Source organism: Trichosurus vulpecula, chromosome 3 (genome assembly GCF_011100635.1).
Source record: "Trichosurus vulpecula isolate mTriVul1 chromosome 3, mTriVul1.pri, whole genome shotgun sequence".
NCBI lineage: Eukaryota > Metazoa > Chordata > Mammalia > Diprotodontia > Phalangeridae > Trichosurus > Trichosurus vulpecula.
In genome coordinates this window covers 207,014,482-207,027,934 of record NC_050575.1, presented here as the reverse complement: position 1 = coordinate 207,027,934, position 13,453 = coordinate 207,014,482, and the positions used below count along the sequence as shown (strand labels likewise).

The 13,453-nt window shown below is 41.7% G+C and overlaps 1 protein-coding gene across 2 annotated transcripts in view; it reads left to right on the top strand.

Annotated features, from left to right (window-relative positions):
• LOC118844879 (L-gulonolactone oxidase) overlaps window positions 1-12,145 on the top strand; it is a 53,856-nt gene extending 41,711 nt beyond the window's left edge. For both annotated transcript variants that reach the window (XM_036752889.1, XM_036752888.1), the window contains 2 exons: window positions 8,380-8,470; window positions 10,597-12,145. In XM_036752889.1, coding sequence (XP_036608784.1) covers window positions 8,380-8,470; window positions 10,597-10,725 — 220 coding nt within the window. In that variant the 3' untranslated portion in view covers window positions 10,726-12,145. The remainder of the gene's footprint in view (window positions 1-8,379; window positions 8,471-10,596) is intronic.
• Window positions 12,146-13,453: the final 1,308 nt, after the last annotated feature.

Genomic DNA, 13,453 nt, shown 5'->3' with positions numbered 1-13,453 from the left:
GAGCTAGTAGTTGAAACAATGATGGTAAATGAAATTGCCAAAGGAGGGAGTGCAAGAAAAGAACAGAGTCTTGGAGAATACACACATTAAGGAGCAGAGGAGATTTAAAAAAATGAGATGGGAAAAAATTGTTTAAAAGGTAGGAAAACTAGGAGAATATAATATCTGTAAAGCCAAAGCAGGAGAAAGTATTAAATGTCCAAGGAAATGAACACTGAATAACAGTGTTACACAAGCGCCAATACGGGGACTTTTTGGCTGCCTTCCATAAGCCTATATAGGAAGACAATGTGTGTTTTTAATTACCCAAAAAGGGACTTTAGTTAGTTGAGTGCAATGTCTGAATTGCCCACCAGGTGGCCCTCTACTTGAACCAGCAGCCTTTGTCAGTTACTGTCTACCCCAAGCCTGCTCCTAAGAGGTTGCAATATCCCAATTGGCCACGAGGGGGCACCAGTCTGAAAGAACCCATGTTGCTCCTTCACACTGACCTTGCATTGCCAAAGCAGCTTTGCTGGCCATATTCCAATTTAATTTAAGAGATGAAATGGACTATTGCTCAAAATATAAAAATATGGAACCTGTTGTCTATAACTAGCTCTGAGGCCCCAGCCCACAGTGCATTCCACTCTCTCCATTTACTTCTCAATGCGTTTATAAATTCAGAGGCTTAGCATATTGTACTCATATACATAAAAATACTTGGAAAGGAAACTAGGTCCCAAACTCCCATATGGAGACAGTTGTCTCCAACCATCTCCCTCATCCAGTCCCCCCCTTTCCCTCTTAGTCTTTTGATGTGGACTATACACACTATAAACAGTAGAAGAACATTTGTTCCCCATCTTATGATGGTGGATCAAAAAAAGTGGGACAACAGCGAGAAGTTTCCATTCCCCATCTCAGGATCCCCAATTAAAAGGGGAAAGCAGCTTGAGAAATGAAAATTCGTAATGTCTGTCCTTCTCCCCACTGCTGGATCTCTTTCCTCCTTAAGGCACCATCTCTGCTCCAGTATCTGAAGTTTTCCTTGTGGTCCTGGTTTTCCCTCTGGTTGCCTTGTTCCTCATGGCCCCTGCAGATGCATGAAAGTCATGGCTGCTTCTCCCTGGGCAGTAGTCTAGAAAGGTGCACCTTTCCATATTCTCTCTGCTCACCCCAGCCTCTTCCATCTCTCTGCCCTCCCAGAACTCTAAATGGTAAGGTCAGAGGAAAGAAGAGAGGAAATGAAAACAGAATGCTGCCAAGTGTAAACAGCATCCCTCTAACCTGTCCTATGACAGCATAAATGAGAGGCTGGCCACTCTTTGGGGCTGGATGACTGGGACTTTTCTTTAGGGTGCTTAATTTAGAGGACAGTGAAAGTACTTGGAGTTCTTTAGAAGGGGAAGAGAAAGTGCATTTATTCAGTGCCCACTGTGTGCCAGGCACTATGTTTAGTGCTTTACAAATATTATCTCCCATTTATCACAACAACCCTGGGAGGGAGGGGCTATTGTGATCCCCATTTTACAGGTGAGGAAACTGAAGCAGAGAGCAATTAAGTGACTTGCCTGGGGTGGGGGCACAGCTAGTAAGTAGCTAACACCAGATTTGAACTCAGGTCTTCCTGGCTCCAAGCCCAGCACTCTATACATTGCACTACCTAGCTGCTTCACAATAGCTAGTATTTATATAGCACTTTAAAGTTTTCCAAGTGTTTTATACATTTTATCTCATTTGATAGAAGCATGGGAACAACAGAGTTTAGCACTTAGCAAGAAGAATGAGTTAAAATAGGATAACTGGTGGCCAGATTTCTTCTCCACCGTCACACCCCAGGTGAGCTCCTCCTCTTGATGCCAGTTCCCCTTCTCCATCTCCCCTTTACTAGAAAAAAAATTTTAAAAGGAGCTATAAGGTATATTTAGTGTTTACTTGCTGCTCCTGGGCATGGTTTGCTCTCTCCCATATGCAAATACTGCTAGGTGTACGAGGCTCCTCTCGCTTCTTCACCACATATATCCATTTGGTTGCCAAATTTTGTTGTTTTTACCCTCACAACATCTTTTCCACCATCACTGTCTTAGCTTCAACTCATCCACTTAGGAATGAAGCTGGAAAAATCACAAACCGATGCTGATTGGATCCATTGTAAATTTATCTTACATAATCTGAATTAGGCACTCACTATGACAAGGCAATCCTTTTATACCTCCCCAATTAACTCACTATGCCAAACCAGAGCAGCTTTTCCAGGCCTGTTCATCTCTCCTCCAAACCCCCATGGTTCCCCTTCCCCCCACCATCTCAGCTGAGGGTCCTTTGCCTTGTACTTCATTAAAGAAGTTGAGGCCATTCTCTGAGAGCTCCCTCTTCTCCCCTCTTCCTCATCTCATATTACTCAGATGCCTTCTGCCACTATTCCTCCATCACCTTTATCTTACATAAGAAGCTGGCTCTTCTCCATGCCAAAATAGCCCCTCTTCATGCACAAATCATCCCACTGTGTCTGATCTTCTCCAGCTAACTGAACCTTCTATGTGCACTACCCTCATTAATCTTCAGTCACTCCCTCCTGGCTTCTTCTCCACTGCCTACACAACCATGTACGTGTCTTCCCCATCCTCAAAAAAAAACCCTTCACACGACCCATCTATGCCTGCTAACATCCTATACCTCTCTTCCCTTCTCATGACTAAGCTCGTTGAGAAGGCCATCTATAATCAGTACCACCAAGTCAAGTCAATAAGCATTTATTAAGGACCCACTCTGTGCCGAGGACTGTGCTAAGCTCCAGGGAGCTTTTGTTTCCATGTGCCAGGAAATATGTCTTTGTTTTCCCTGCCTTGAACCTCTTTCCATTCCAATCCATTTTCTATGCAGCTGCTAAAGTGATTTTTCTAAAGCTCGGATCTGATCATGTTACGAACCCCCCAACTTCAGGGGTTCCCTAGTACTTCTAGGTTCAAATATAAACTCTGCTGTCGGACATTTTCTTTTCTTCACAACTTGGCCCTCTCCTACATTTTCAGTGTTCTTACACTGTCCTCCCCTCCTCAAAATCTTTGTTCCAACTTCATTGGCCCACTTACTGTTCTGCACATATTGTGCTTGCTTCTGTGCCTGTCTGGGCTCCTGCTATCTCTCTTTCCTGAAATGTGATCTCTCCTTACTTCTGCCTCTTACAATCCCCTTATGACTCAGTTCGGTTGCCACCTGCTTCAAGAAACTTTTCCTGACCTGTCACCTGCTAGTCCTTATCAGGGTGTAGGGTGTGTTCAGGGAAGACTAGTACCTCCAGCTGCTTTCCACCTTTGGTGTCCACCTGATTCACCCAACTCTCACCTGTGGCTCCAAGAAGCAGTAGCATGTACAGTGGCTAGACACTGGTAAACTGAGAGTAACCAAAGAGTCTTAAACTCATCGGTGAGTTAGGGGAGTGTCTACCCCAAGAAGACTTCCCCTGGCAAAATGGATAGATAACAATTTGTTCCAACAGCTATGAAGGTGGCTGAAGTAGGTGCTGTGGAGCAATTAGAACTTAGTTGGACATAAAAAATGCCAAGGTCATCCACCGCATCCCAGGTTATCCTGACTTTTGTCTTGCCCCTGGACTTTGAGAACCCTGGAAGAGAGAATGAGACTGATGGCTTTGAGCAACTCTGCCTCACTTAAATCCAATCTATGTGTGAATCAAGACATCACCCATAGTATTGTACCATTTTTATCTACCTCAAAGTCCTGTGGCAACAGGCAAGTGATGAAGCAGCAGGTGCAGATACACTGGAATCTGTAATCACAAACTTGCATATAGGTGACCCAGGTCATAGGGTCATCCTCTCACTGGTCTGAAGATGTAGTGGGATTCGACAGCCCCCTGGATATCTGAGCAGCCTTTTTGAAGGACTGCATCACTCACCTCCTGGCATTAGGAAGGGACTAGAAAAGGTGCCATAAAAATTGTCTGATTCACCCAACCTTGGCCTGCTTACTGTGGCAGGCAGAGATCCTACCCTACAGTTGAAACACAAAAAAATGTACAGAAACTTTTGCAAAGATGCTTTCACTCACCATCAGTACATGGAATGTGCACACACTTATGGACAACATGAAATCCAGTAGACCTGAAAAACAAATCGCTTTTGTTTCAAGAGAACTCAGCAGGTATGGCACTCAAATAGCAGCCTTGAGTGAAACAAAGCTGGCAAATGAAGGCCAGCTTACTAAAGGCACAGATGGATATACATTTTTCTGGAGAGGTCGCTGTGATGAGGAGTGTTGTGAATCTGGCGTAGGTTTTACAATCCAAACTAACCTAGTTAACAAGCTTGTATGCCTGCCAAAAGGAGTAAATGACAGGATCATGACAATGAGATTGCCACTTGCAGGAAAGCACCACACCACCATCATCAGTGCATATGCTCCCACCATGACAAACCCTGATGAAGTCAAAGAAAAATTTTGTGAAGACTGGAGACCATCATCATCATCAGTGCGCCCAAAGAAAACAAGCTTATAATTCTGGGTGGCTTTAGTGCCAGAGTAGGCACAGACTATCAGAAATGGCAGGGAATCCTTAGAAGGAGTGGAGTTCGAAAGAGCAACAGCAATGGTTAGTTACTACTGAAGACTTTTGCATCTCATGACCTTATCAACACTGACACTGTCTTCTGTTTACAATGCAATCAAACTTTCTGGCAACAAGCATTGGCATTTAATAGACTATGTCATTGTAAGGAGAAGAGACAGCAGGTGAGTGTGATGAAGGCACTGTGTGGTAAAAAGAGCTGGACTGATCATAGACTTGTCCTCTCCAAACTAAGTATTTGCATTCAACAAAAACTGCAGGCCCAAGGCAAGACACCTATTAGAAGACAATGTCAACAGAGTAGGTGCTTCTCCAAGCAGGAACAGTTTGTTGCTAATTTGGAGGGAAAGTTGAACCAACACACAGCTGGCAACAGTGGAGCAGAAAAGGAGTGGGCAGCTTTCAGAGATTTGGTGCACAGCCCTGCATTTACTCATCTGTGCCAGAGCACTCCCAAACATCAAGACTGGTTTGATGAAAATGATGGGGAAATTCAGGAGCTGATAAACAACAACAAAAAACTCCCAAGAACTCCACAGGGTTTATGAGCAGCATAGTTTATCCATCTCTAGGAAGGCAATGTTTAACTCCATCAAAAGTAGAGTGCAAGCAAAGATTAGAGAGATTCGGGATTCTTGGCTCAGTAAAAAGCCAGACAAAATTTAGTTTTACATGGATAGTAACAATCCAATGCCCTGAAGGGTATTTATGGGCCAGAGACCTATGGTGCATTTCAACTACTCTGTGTTGATGGAGCCACATTGATTAGTGATAAGGACATGATCCTATTGAAATAGGCTGAACCCTTCCATAGTGTTCTCAACAGAACATCATCAATCAGTGCTGAAGCCATTGACCGTATACCTCAGGTTGAAGTCAACCCCTCCCTAGCTGAACTTCCAACTAAAGAAGAATTGCCATTAGGCTCTTCTTGTGAGGCATGGTGCTAATTCTATTCCATCTGAGATTTACAAGGCAGGTGGTCCGCTGCTCATATAAAAGCTGACTGAAATATTCCAGGTTTTATAGCAAGAGGAAGTTATTCCCCAAGAGTTCAAGGATGTCTCCATTGTCCATCTCTAAAAAAGGTAAAGGATATACATTGTCTTGTGACAATCACAGGGGAAAGGGGGGAGTCTCTCTTAGTCATTGATGGCAAGAGTCTTGCCAGAGTCCTCCTTAATAGGCTGATCCTCACCTTGGAAGATGGCCATCTACCTGAGAACCAGTGAAACTTTAGAAAGGGCCAAGGGGCAATTGATATGGCGTTTGCCATCTGACAACTCCAGGAGAAATGTCAGGAGCAGAACAGAGGTCTGTACACAATGTTCATTGATCTGACCAAGGCCTTTGATACCTTCAGTCATGAGGAGCTGTGGGAAATTATGGCAAAATTTGGTGAAGTTCTTCAGTATTGTACATCAATTTCTTGACCACATGCCTACCTGGATTCTGGATGATAGAGGATGCTCTCAAACTTTTCCAGTCACCAATGCAGTGAAGCAGGGCTGGGTGCTTGCTCTCTCGATTTTTAGCATGATGTGTTCAGCAATTTTGTCAGACACCTTCAATGAGGATGAAAATGGCATCAAGGTCAGCTACTGCACTGACGGTAAATTATTTAACTTGAAAAGGCTACAAAGCTTATCAACCTCAACTGTTCTATCATCCCTTAACAAGTCAGCCACTAATCCCTCAAACTAATTATAACTAAAACATTCACCGAATGCAAAGCAAACATAATATTTACATTACATTCACCCATACATCTCAGTTATATTTTTCCATCAACATATGCAGTGTCAGGTGGAGAGTGAGAACACATTCAAAGTCTCGGGATAGTAAAACGTATGTAGCAACCACATGTGACAAGAACAACTCACAATTCTGAAGCTACAAGTTTTGGTGTCTTCTTACTGTTTCAGGCAGTGTTCATAAAACTTCCTGAGGAGTTTAGCTTCTTTGACAGATGCTTCCATTGCTAAACTGGGATGATACACATTGCGCTTCAACATCTCACTGGATGAGGTTCACAGTATCTCAGCCAGACCAGTTAATCCAATGGACAGCTTTTTTGATTCTCTGCTTCCATGTTGCTACTCAATTCAATTGAGCTTACTCCTTAACAGCAGCTATAGTATCTATCCCTTATAGTTATAGACTTGGTTGATGTCTTCAGCTGAGGAAGCACAATTCTTTTTTGGGAAAAAAGCCATGACCTTTATTCTAAAGTGAGCAAAAGTCTCTCCAAGTCTACTCCTTTACAGGATTCTTCTCCACAGCAGGTGGCAATGTAGAGAAGTATCTTCTGTATTCTCTATTCTCCTCTACTTCTCAGCAACAACACATAACAGTGCAAGAATATATCTTCTGTCTCTTCTCTCCTCAGCACTAAATCATAATAGAAAGCAGAATATATTCTCTCTATTTCTTATTATCAGCAGCAAGTCACAATAGAGGAGTAAGTATATTTTTCCATTTCTTCTCCACAATAGTTAATAGAAGAGAATAATCCAGCCTCTCATTGGCCAACCTATGTGCCTGGCAACAACTGACAGTCGAGAGGGAGTTATGGTCTATTTTTAAAAATTTTTTTTGAAATTTTACATATTTCTGAAATATAATTCTACAAATTCTTTTATTTCTCTCCCTTTTCTGTTACCTTTCTTGGTTTAACAGTGGTGTTCTCTCTACAAAAGATCGTGCTTTAGTTTATAGTTAGTAATCAAATTCTTACACTTTGTCTATAATCATATAAAATATGTTTTTCCCATAATCACAAAACAGTTCTGGTATCTATATTTCTCTAGTCATAAACCTTTAGTTCTCTTTTTTCCCCAGTTATGAACCTTTAGTTCCCCTATTCTTAAATTCTCCATATGGAAATCACTGAAGCCAATTGTATTTTCCATTTACTCCAAATTTCCACAGCCTGTAAATGAGCAAGTGCTATTTCAAAATAGAATTCCTCGCCAGATATGATTTAGAACCTTGAGTCAGACTTATACCCCCAGACTAACGAACTGTCAAATCAGACAACTCATCAACTATTTTTTTGTCTTGAAATGAACTCTCAAAGATCACCTCCTCACACGTACCCATTGTCTCTCCAATTAGAATTTAAGCCGCTCGAGCTCGGGGACTGTTTTTGCTTTTGGCTTTGTATCCCCAGGGATTAGTCCTGGAGCCTGCACAAAACATGAGCTTGATAAGTGGTAGTTGGTTCACTGATTCACAACTATTTAACACAGAATCAGCTGCATAATTATGAAAATACTGATACTCTCAGAAGATTGATGAAAGGCTGTGTAATTGGAGGAAGGGGCTGGATAAGACAAAGAAGCTTGCACCAGAGGGTAGATGGTAGGTGACAGGATGAAGTGGGAAGCACTGAGGGATAGTTATCAGGAGCTCAGCCCACAAATTCTGCTCGAGAGCTAGAGTTGCGTCAACAACATTGAGCTATTGAGGCCCATTTAATCTGGTGCACAAAGGTAGGCCTTCACAAAATAGCAGTGCCCTAATCCCTTAAAATCTTGAGAATGTTTATCTTACGGGATATAGATTATAACTCCAGGAAATTGAAGTTCACAGCACACCAGCAAGAGTGAAGATTTCCAGAAATTTTTTAGACTAGGTCTCTAATGGCCTGTGGTTCAGAAAGCATTTTTCTATAACCAAGTCCTAAATAGTTCCTCTTGTTGTGGGGCAAAGGGATTTTCAGAAAGTGTTCATTCTCCTGGTTCTGCTGAATGCTAACAAGAGTAAGAGCTTAGGTGTGTGCTCACTGACCTCAATGTGTTTTGTAGGCCCTATGGAAAGGATGTTCCCCGCCTGGACTACTGGCTGGCCTACGAGCGCATCATGAAGAAGGTTGGAGGGAGGCCCCACTGGGCCAAGGTATGGATCTGAAAGCCCTTCTTGGGAAGCTTTCTGGCCCCAAGCAAAATGTGGTTTTGCTTAAACGAAAAGCAACTAAAAAGTATTAACTGAGTTTAAGGAAAACAGATGTTCCTTTGACCTCTACCCAAACAAAAACAGAACCCAAAACAACACATCTAGAGTAGCAGAATATGCCAAAAGGCAGAAGAATCTATTCGTTTTTAGGATCCAGCTTCCCTTATCCATGTGACCCATAAGCACCATCAAGACAGGGAAGATAAGAAACATTTAATGCAGGATTTAAGGCTTTGTTTTTTGCTTTATTCCTTAAGAAGCCCTCTTCTTTGGAGGTAAGTGGAGTATTAAACCTGGAGTCAGAAAGCTTTGGCTTCAAATCCTGCCTCAGATACCTACTAGCTTTGTGACTCTGGACATGTTACTTAACTTCTCCTCACATCAGTCTTCTCATTTGGAAAATGGGGATAATAATGGGGATAATACCAGTGCCTACCTAAGTAGGATTGTTGTGAAGGCTTGAATAAGATCATCTGTCAACCTGCTTTCCAAACTTTAAATCATTATGTAAATGTCAGTTTAAGAAGAGACAATGCTGCCTAATGGATAAAGGTAGGCCTGGAGTCAGTAGGATCTGGATTCAAGTCCTCTGACGTTTATGGTGAGAATCACTGGAGCTCTCAATGCCCCCAAGCAATTCTCCAAGACTCTTCAGATTACCACTCTGTCAGTGGAGTTTCCCAAGTGGGAGTCCTCCCACACCAATGAAATCACAGATTCTGAACCTCTTCCTCACCACACGTTCAACTTGCTCCTGCTTCTTCTGTTGTTCTTGCTTTTAGCTCTTGTTGGGGAATTCTCAAACAGGAGGAACAGGACTTCTTGGGAGAAGCGTACCCACCAGGGTTGGTGGGGATGGGATTTGATGAGTCAAAGATAGGAGGCCAAACCAAAAGAAAAGACATTTGGTAGCATGCTAAGGAAGACTGCTAGCTTGATCATAGTAACATCAGCTTCCTAGGGTATGGATCTAGTCTTTATAACCTTTCAGACCCACTTTAATAGCATTTTTTCCAATTACATGTAAAGGTAGTTTTCAACATTCATTTCTGTAAAATTTTGAGCTCCAAATTTTCCTCCCTTCCTCCTTTCCCTCCCCCCTCCCAAGACAGCAAGCAATCTGATATAGGTTACACATGTACAGTCATGTTAAGCATATTTCCACATTAGTCGTGTTGTGAAAAAAGAATCAGTACAAAAGGGAAAAGCACGAGAAAGAAACAACAAAGAGCAAAAAAAGTGAAAATAGTATGCTTCTATCTACATTCAGATTCCATCAATTCTTTCTCTGGATGTGGTTAGCATTTTTCATCATGAGTTTTTTGGAATTGTCTTGGGTCATTGTGTTGCTGAGAAAAGCTAAGTCTATCATAGTTAATCCTCACACAATGGTGCTGTTGCTGTATACATTGGTCAGACCCACTTTTGGATACATAGCCAATCAGTTGCCTTGTGTGGCACTTTAGGATAGAAAGGGAAAGCATTTAATGGAAGAAGGAGGGTAGAAAAAAGAGAGAACTACCAAAAGAGAAAGGGGGAGTATTTGGAATGCAACTGGAAGGATTTATTATAAGAAAACATCCCCTGTTCAAGGACAGAAGACGAGAAGTGACCAAATACTTTTACAGTTGTGAAAGAAGTCCTTTTAGACAAAACTGCAGATTTCTTATCCAAGGACAATAAATAGTTGTTACATAGTAGACAACAGCTTTAGCAGGTCTGTTCATAGTTTGTTATGTTGTATTTCTCTTTCAATAGGGGTTGATGACTTTCTAATATTAGATCATTGGGTGGTTGGGAGGTTTTTATATTGTTAGCCCATCAAGATGTCTCAAAATGATTGGTTTCTACTTTTCCTTATACAACAATGGGGTTGTTGTGAGTCTCAAATAAGACAAGATACATAAAGTGTTTGCAAGCTACTGCCATATATTTACATTACACTGTTAGTCAAGTATTATTTGATGAGACCTAACACATTCTGTGTGCAATGTGTAAGCATGTATAAGTGTGACTGCTACAACTCTATCTCTTACTGATGTCTTGTTGGCTCCCCCTCCCCTCTGTAGGCACACACCTGCACCCGGAAAGACTTCGAGAAGATGTATCCATCCTTTCAGAAATTCTGTGCTATCCGGGAAAAACTGGACCCCACTGGAATGTTCCTGAATGCATACTTGGAGAAAGTGTTTTATTAAAATGAGGGAGAAAATGTAAAATAAGCCTTGCTGCTTGCCCCAAGATACCCCAACTTTCCATTCCCACCAGCTGCTACTCCCCCCAGTATAGCACAGTACTAGACCAAATCTCAGATCCATAGAATTTCAGATGTTATAGCATCTCCAGAAACTGGCTACTCTGTCCCTCTTCTACCTGACAGCCTCCAGAGATGGGTCCAGAGGCTGCCCATTCCATTTCTGGACAATTCTAATTGTTAGGAAATTTTTCTTTCTATTGAATAGAAATCTGCATTTATGCAGTTTCCACCACTTTTCATGATTCTGCCTTCAAGCAGAAAAGTTTTCCATTTTCTACATGACAGTTCTTCAAATACTTGAAGACGGTCCTCATATCCTCTCTATCTCCTAAACACTAAGTCTAAACACTAAGGATCAGAAATTTAAAGTTGGAAGGGAAGTTAAAGGTCATGTAGTCTGACCCCATACATCATTTTACAAATGAGGAAACTGAGGCCCAGGGAGGTTAAAGTGTTTTGCCCAGGGTTATACAGGTGATATGTTGCAGAGACAGAATTGGAACATGGGTTTCTCTTTCTAAATCCAATGTTCTTCCCACTGCAACAGTCTGCCTCCCATCCCCAGTTTCTTCAAATGGACTACGACATGAACTCCAGTTCCTTCACCAACCAGGCTGCCCTCTAACTTTTCAATATCTTCTCCTAAGATATAGCACCCCAGAACCTAGCATAAGAGGCTCATTATCCTGGTTATAATGCCCCTAAAAGACAATAGAGAAAGATCTCGTGTCCAACATGAACTTCCCTTCTGTGCACAAACACTGGGTGTTTCTGTACCAGCCAGTCCAGAATGACCACAATATCAGAACTGCATTACCAGCAGTGACCTCATTTCTTTTTATTATTAATGATATAAATCAACTGTTTCAGATTACTTTCTCCATCCCCCCTCCCCAATAAAATGAAAGTTCCTTGAGATCAGGACAGGAATTATTTTTCCTCTTTCTCTTCCTCATTATTCCCCTTGTTTTTCCTCCTTATTTCTTCTCCTCCTTATTCTCTTCCTTCACCTCCTCCTTCTCCTCTTCCAATCTCCTCCTCTTTTTCCTTCTATTTCTTCTGCTCTTTCTCCTTCTTTTTTTCCTTCTTGTTCCACCTCTTCCTCATAATATTCCCTTTCTTCTTCCTCCTCCTCCTTTTTTCTTCTTTCTTCCCTTTTTTTTCTTGTATCCCCTAACACAGTGCCTGGAAGTTTATAAAGGCTTGTTGAAGGAATGAACAAATAAGGACTTAGATGAATATTATAAGCATCACACACTTTCAACCATACTGCTTTCTTCAATCTTATACTCATCAGCCTATCTTCCTCCATTAAACTTATTATTTTTTGCTATCTTTTAATAAAATGCTTTATTGATGTCTTTCTTGTCTCTACATCATTCTTCCCCTATACCACCTCCCTTGTTTTAAAGAAAAACAATTAAGCGAGAACACCGAATACACTTCCTAGCTGTGTGACCTTGGGCAAATCATTTAACCCCAATTGCCTGCCTTCCCCCCCCCTCCAAAAAATAGGTATTTAGTCTCATCAAGCCTCTTTCAGTCTTGTGACTGGGAAAAGATTTTCATAAACTATGATTGGCATGGTGGGAGTAGAAAGGAGTTGAAAGGAATTTTTAAAGTCTAAGTCAGTAGACTGGGGTGAAGGAACAGCACAGAAGTGGCAGCAAAGGAGATCCAAAAGACAGACAACTCCTAAGAGCTTATTTGGCTGGCTCCCTATGAGCTAGATCTGAATCACAAATAGCTGAGGGAGCCCTTGGGACTATGAACTAAAAAAGTCGATATATTCTTACTCTATGGAGAAGAAAACCATCAATGATAGAACAGAACAAAGAATAACCCAGTTCTGTAAGATTGTGTCCTATAGCTCAATGATATCATCTGATTAGTGCTGACATCAGCAGATGTGAGGAGCAGCCAATAATAGAGGTGGGAATAGAGGGGAATTCCAGCTGGAATACAGCTCCAGAATCATCGGTTGCCCTGGCTATTTAAAACCCTTTCCATTTGTGTCTCCATATATATTCCCTATGCATGTAGCCCTCTGTCGCATGTGGTATGGAAATCTATGGGAGAGTGAGCCCCCAAGTGTATGAGGGAAAATATTCATTCTTATTTATTTTGCTGCTCTGTTTAGCTAAATGTCTTTTGCTCTTTACTAGCTAACCTGACTGGACTGATAGAAAAGAAAAAAATCATCACTGGGACTCACGAGATATGTTATTAAGTAGATGTTAGACCAAAGGAGGCTTTGAACCTGTGCTAGGTTTTGGGAAGGGCCAAAGTGTGATGGGTCCCCCAGCCACAATAATACAAGTCAGTAGATGAGACCTCCACAGTCTATAGATTGAATTCCATACTAGAAAGCTGTTTGTTTCTGGAACTTGGTGGAGATAGAGGAGAAGTACAGAGTAAATACAGTCAGACAGGACTGAAATTACTGAACAACAATAGAATAATGGCATTGACATGACCTGGATACCTGGAAGGGGGAGAGCAGGCATCAGTGAGACAGCATGATAAAGTGGAAAGTTCTGAGCTTGGAGTCATAGGATCTGAGTCATGGGACTAGCTATTCTACTTATTACCTGTGTGGTACAATTCTCTGGGACTCAGCTCCCTCATCTCTATAAAATGGGAGGGGTTAGACTGGAAATATCATCTCT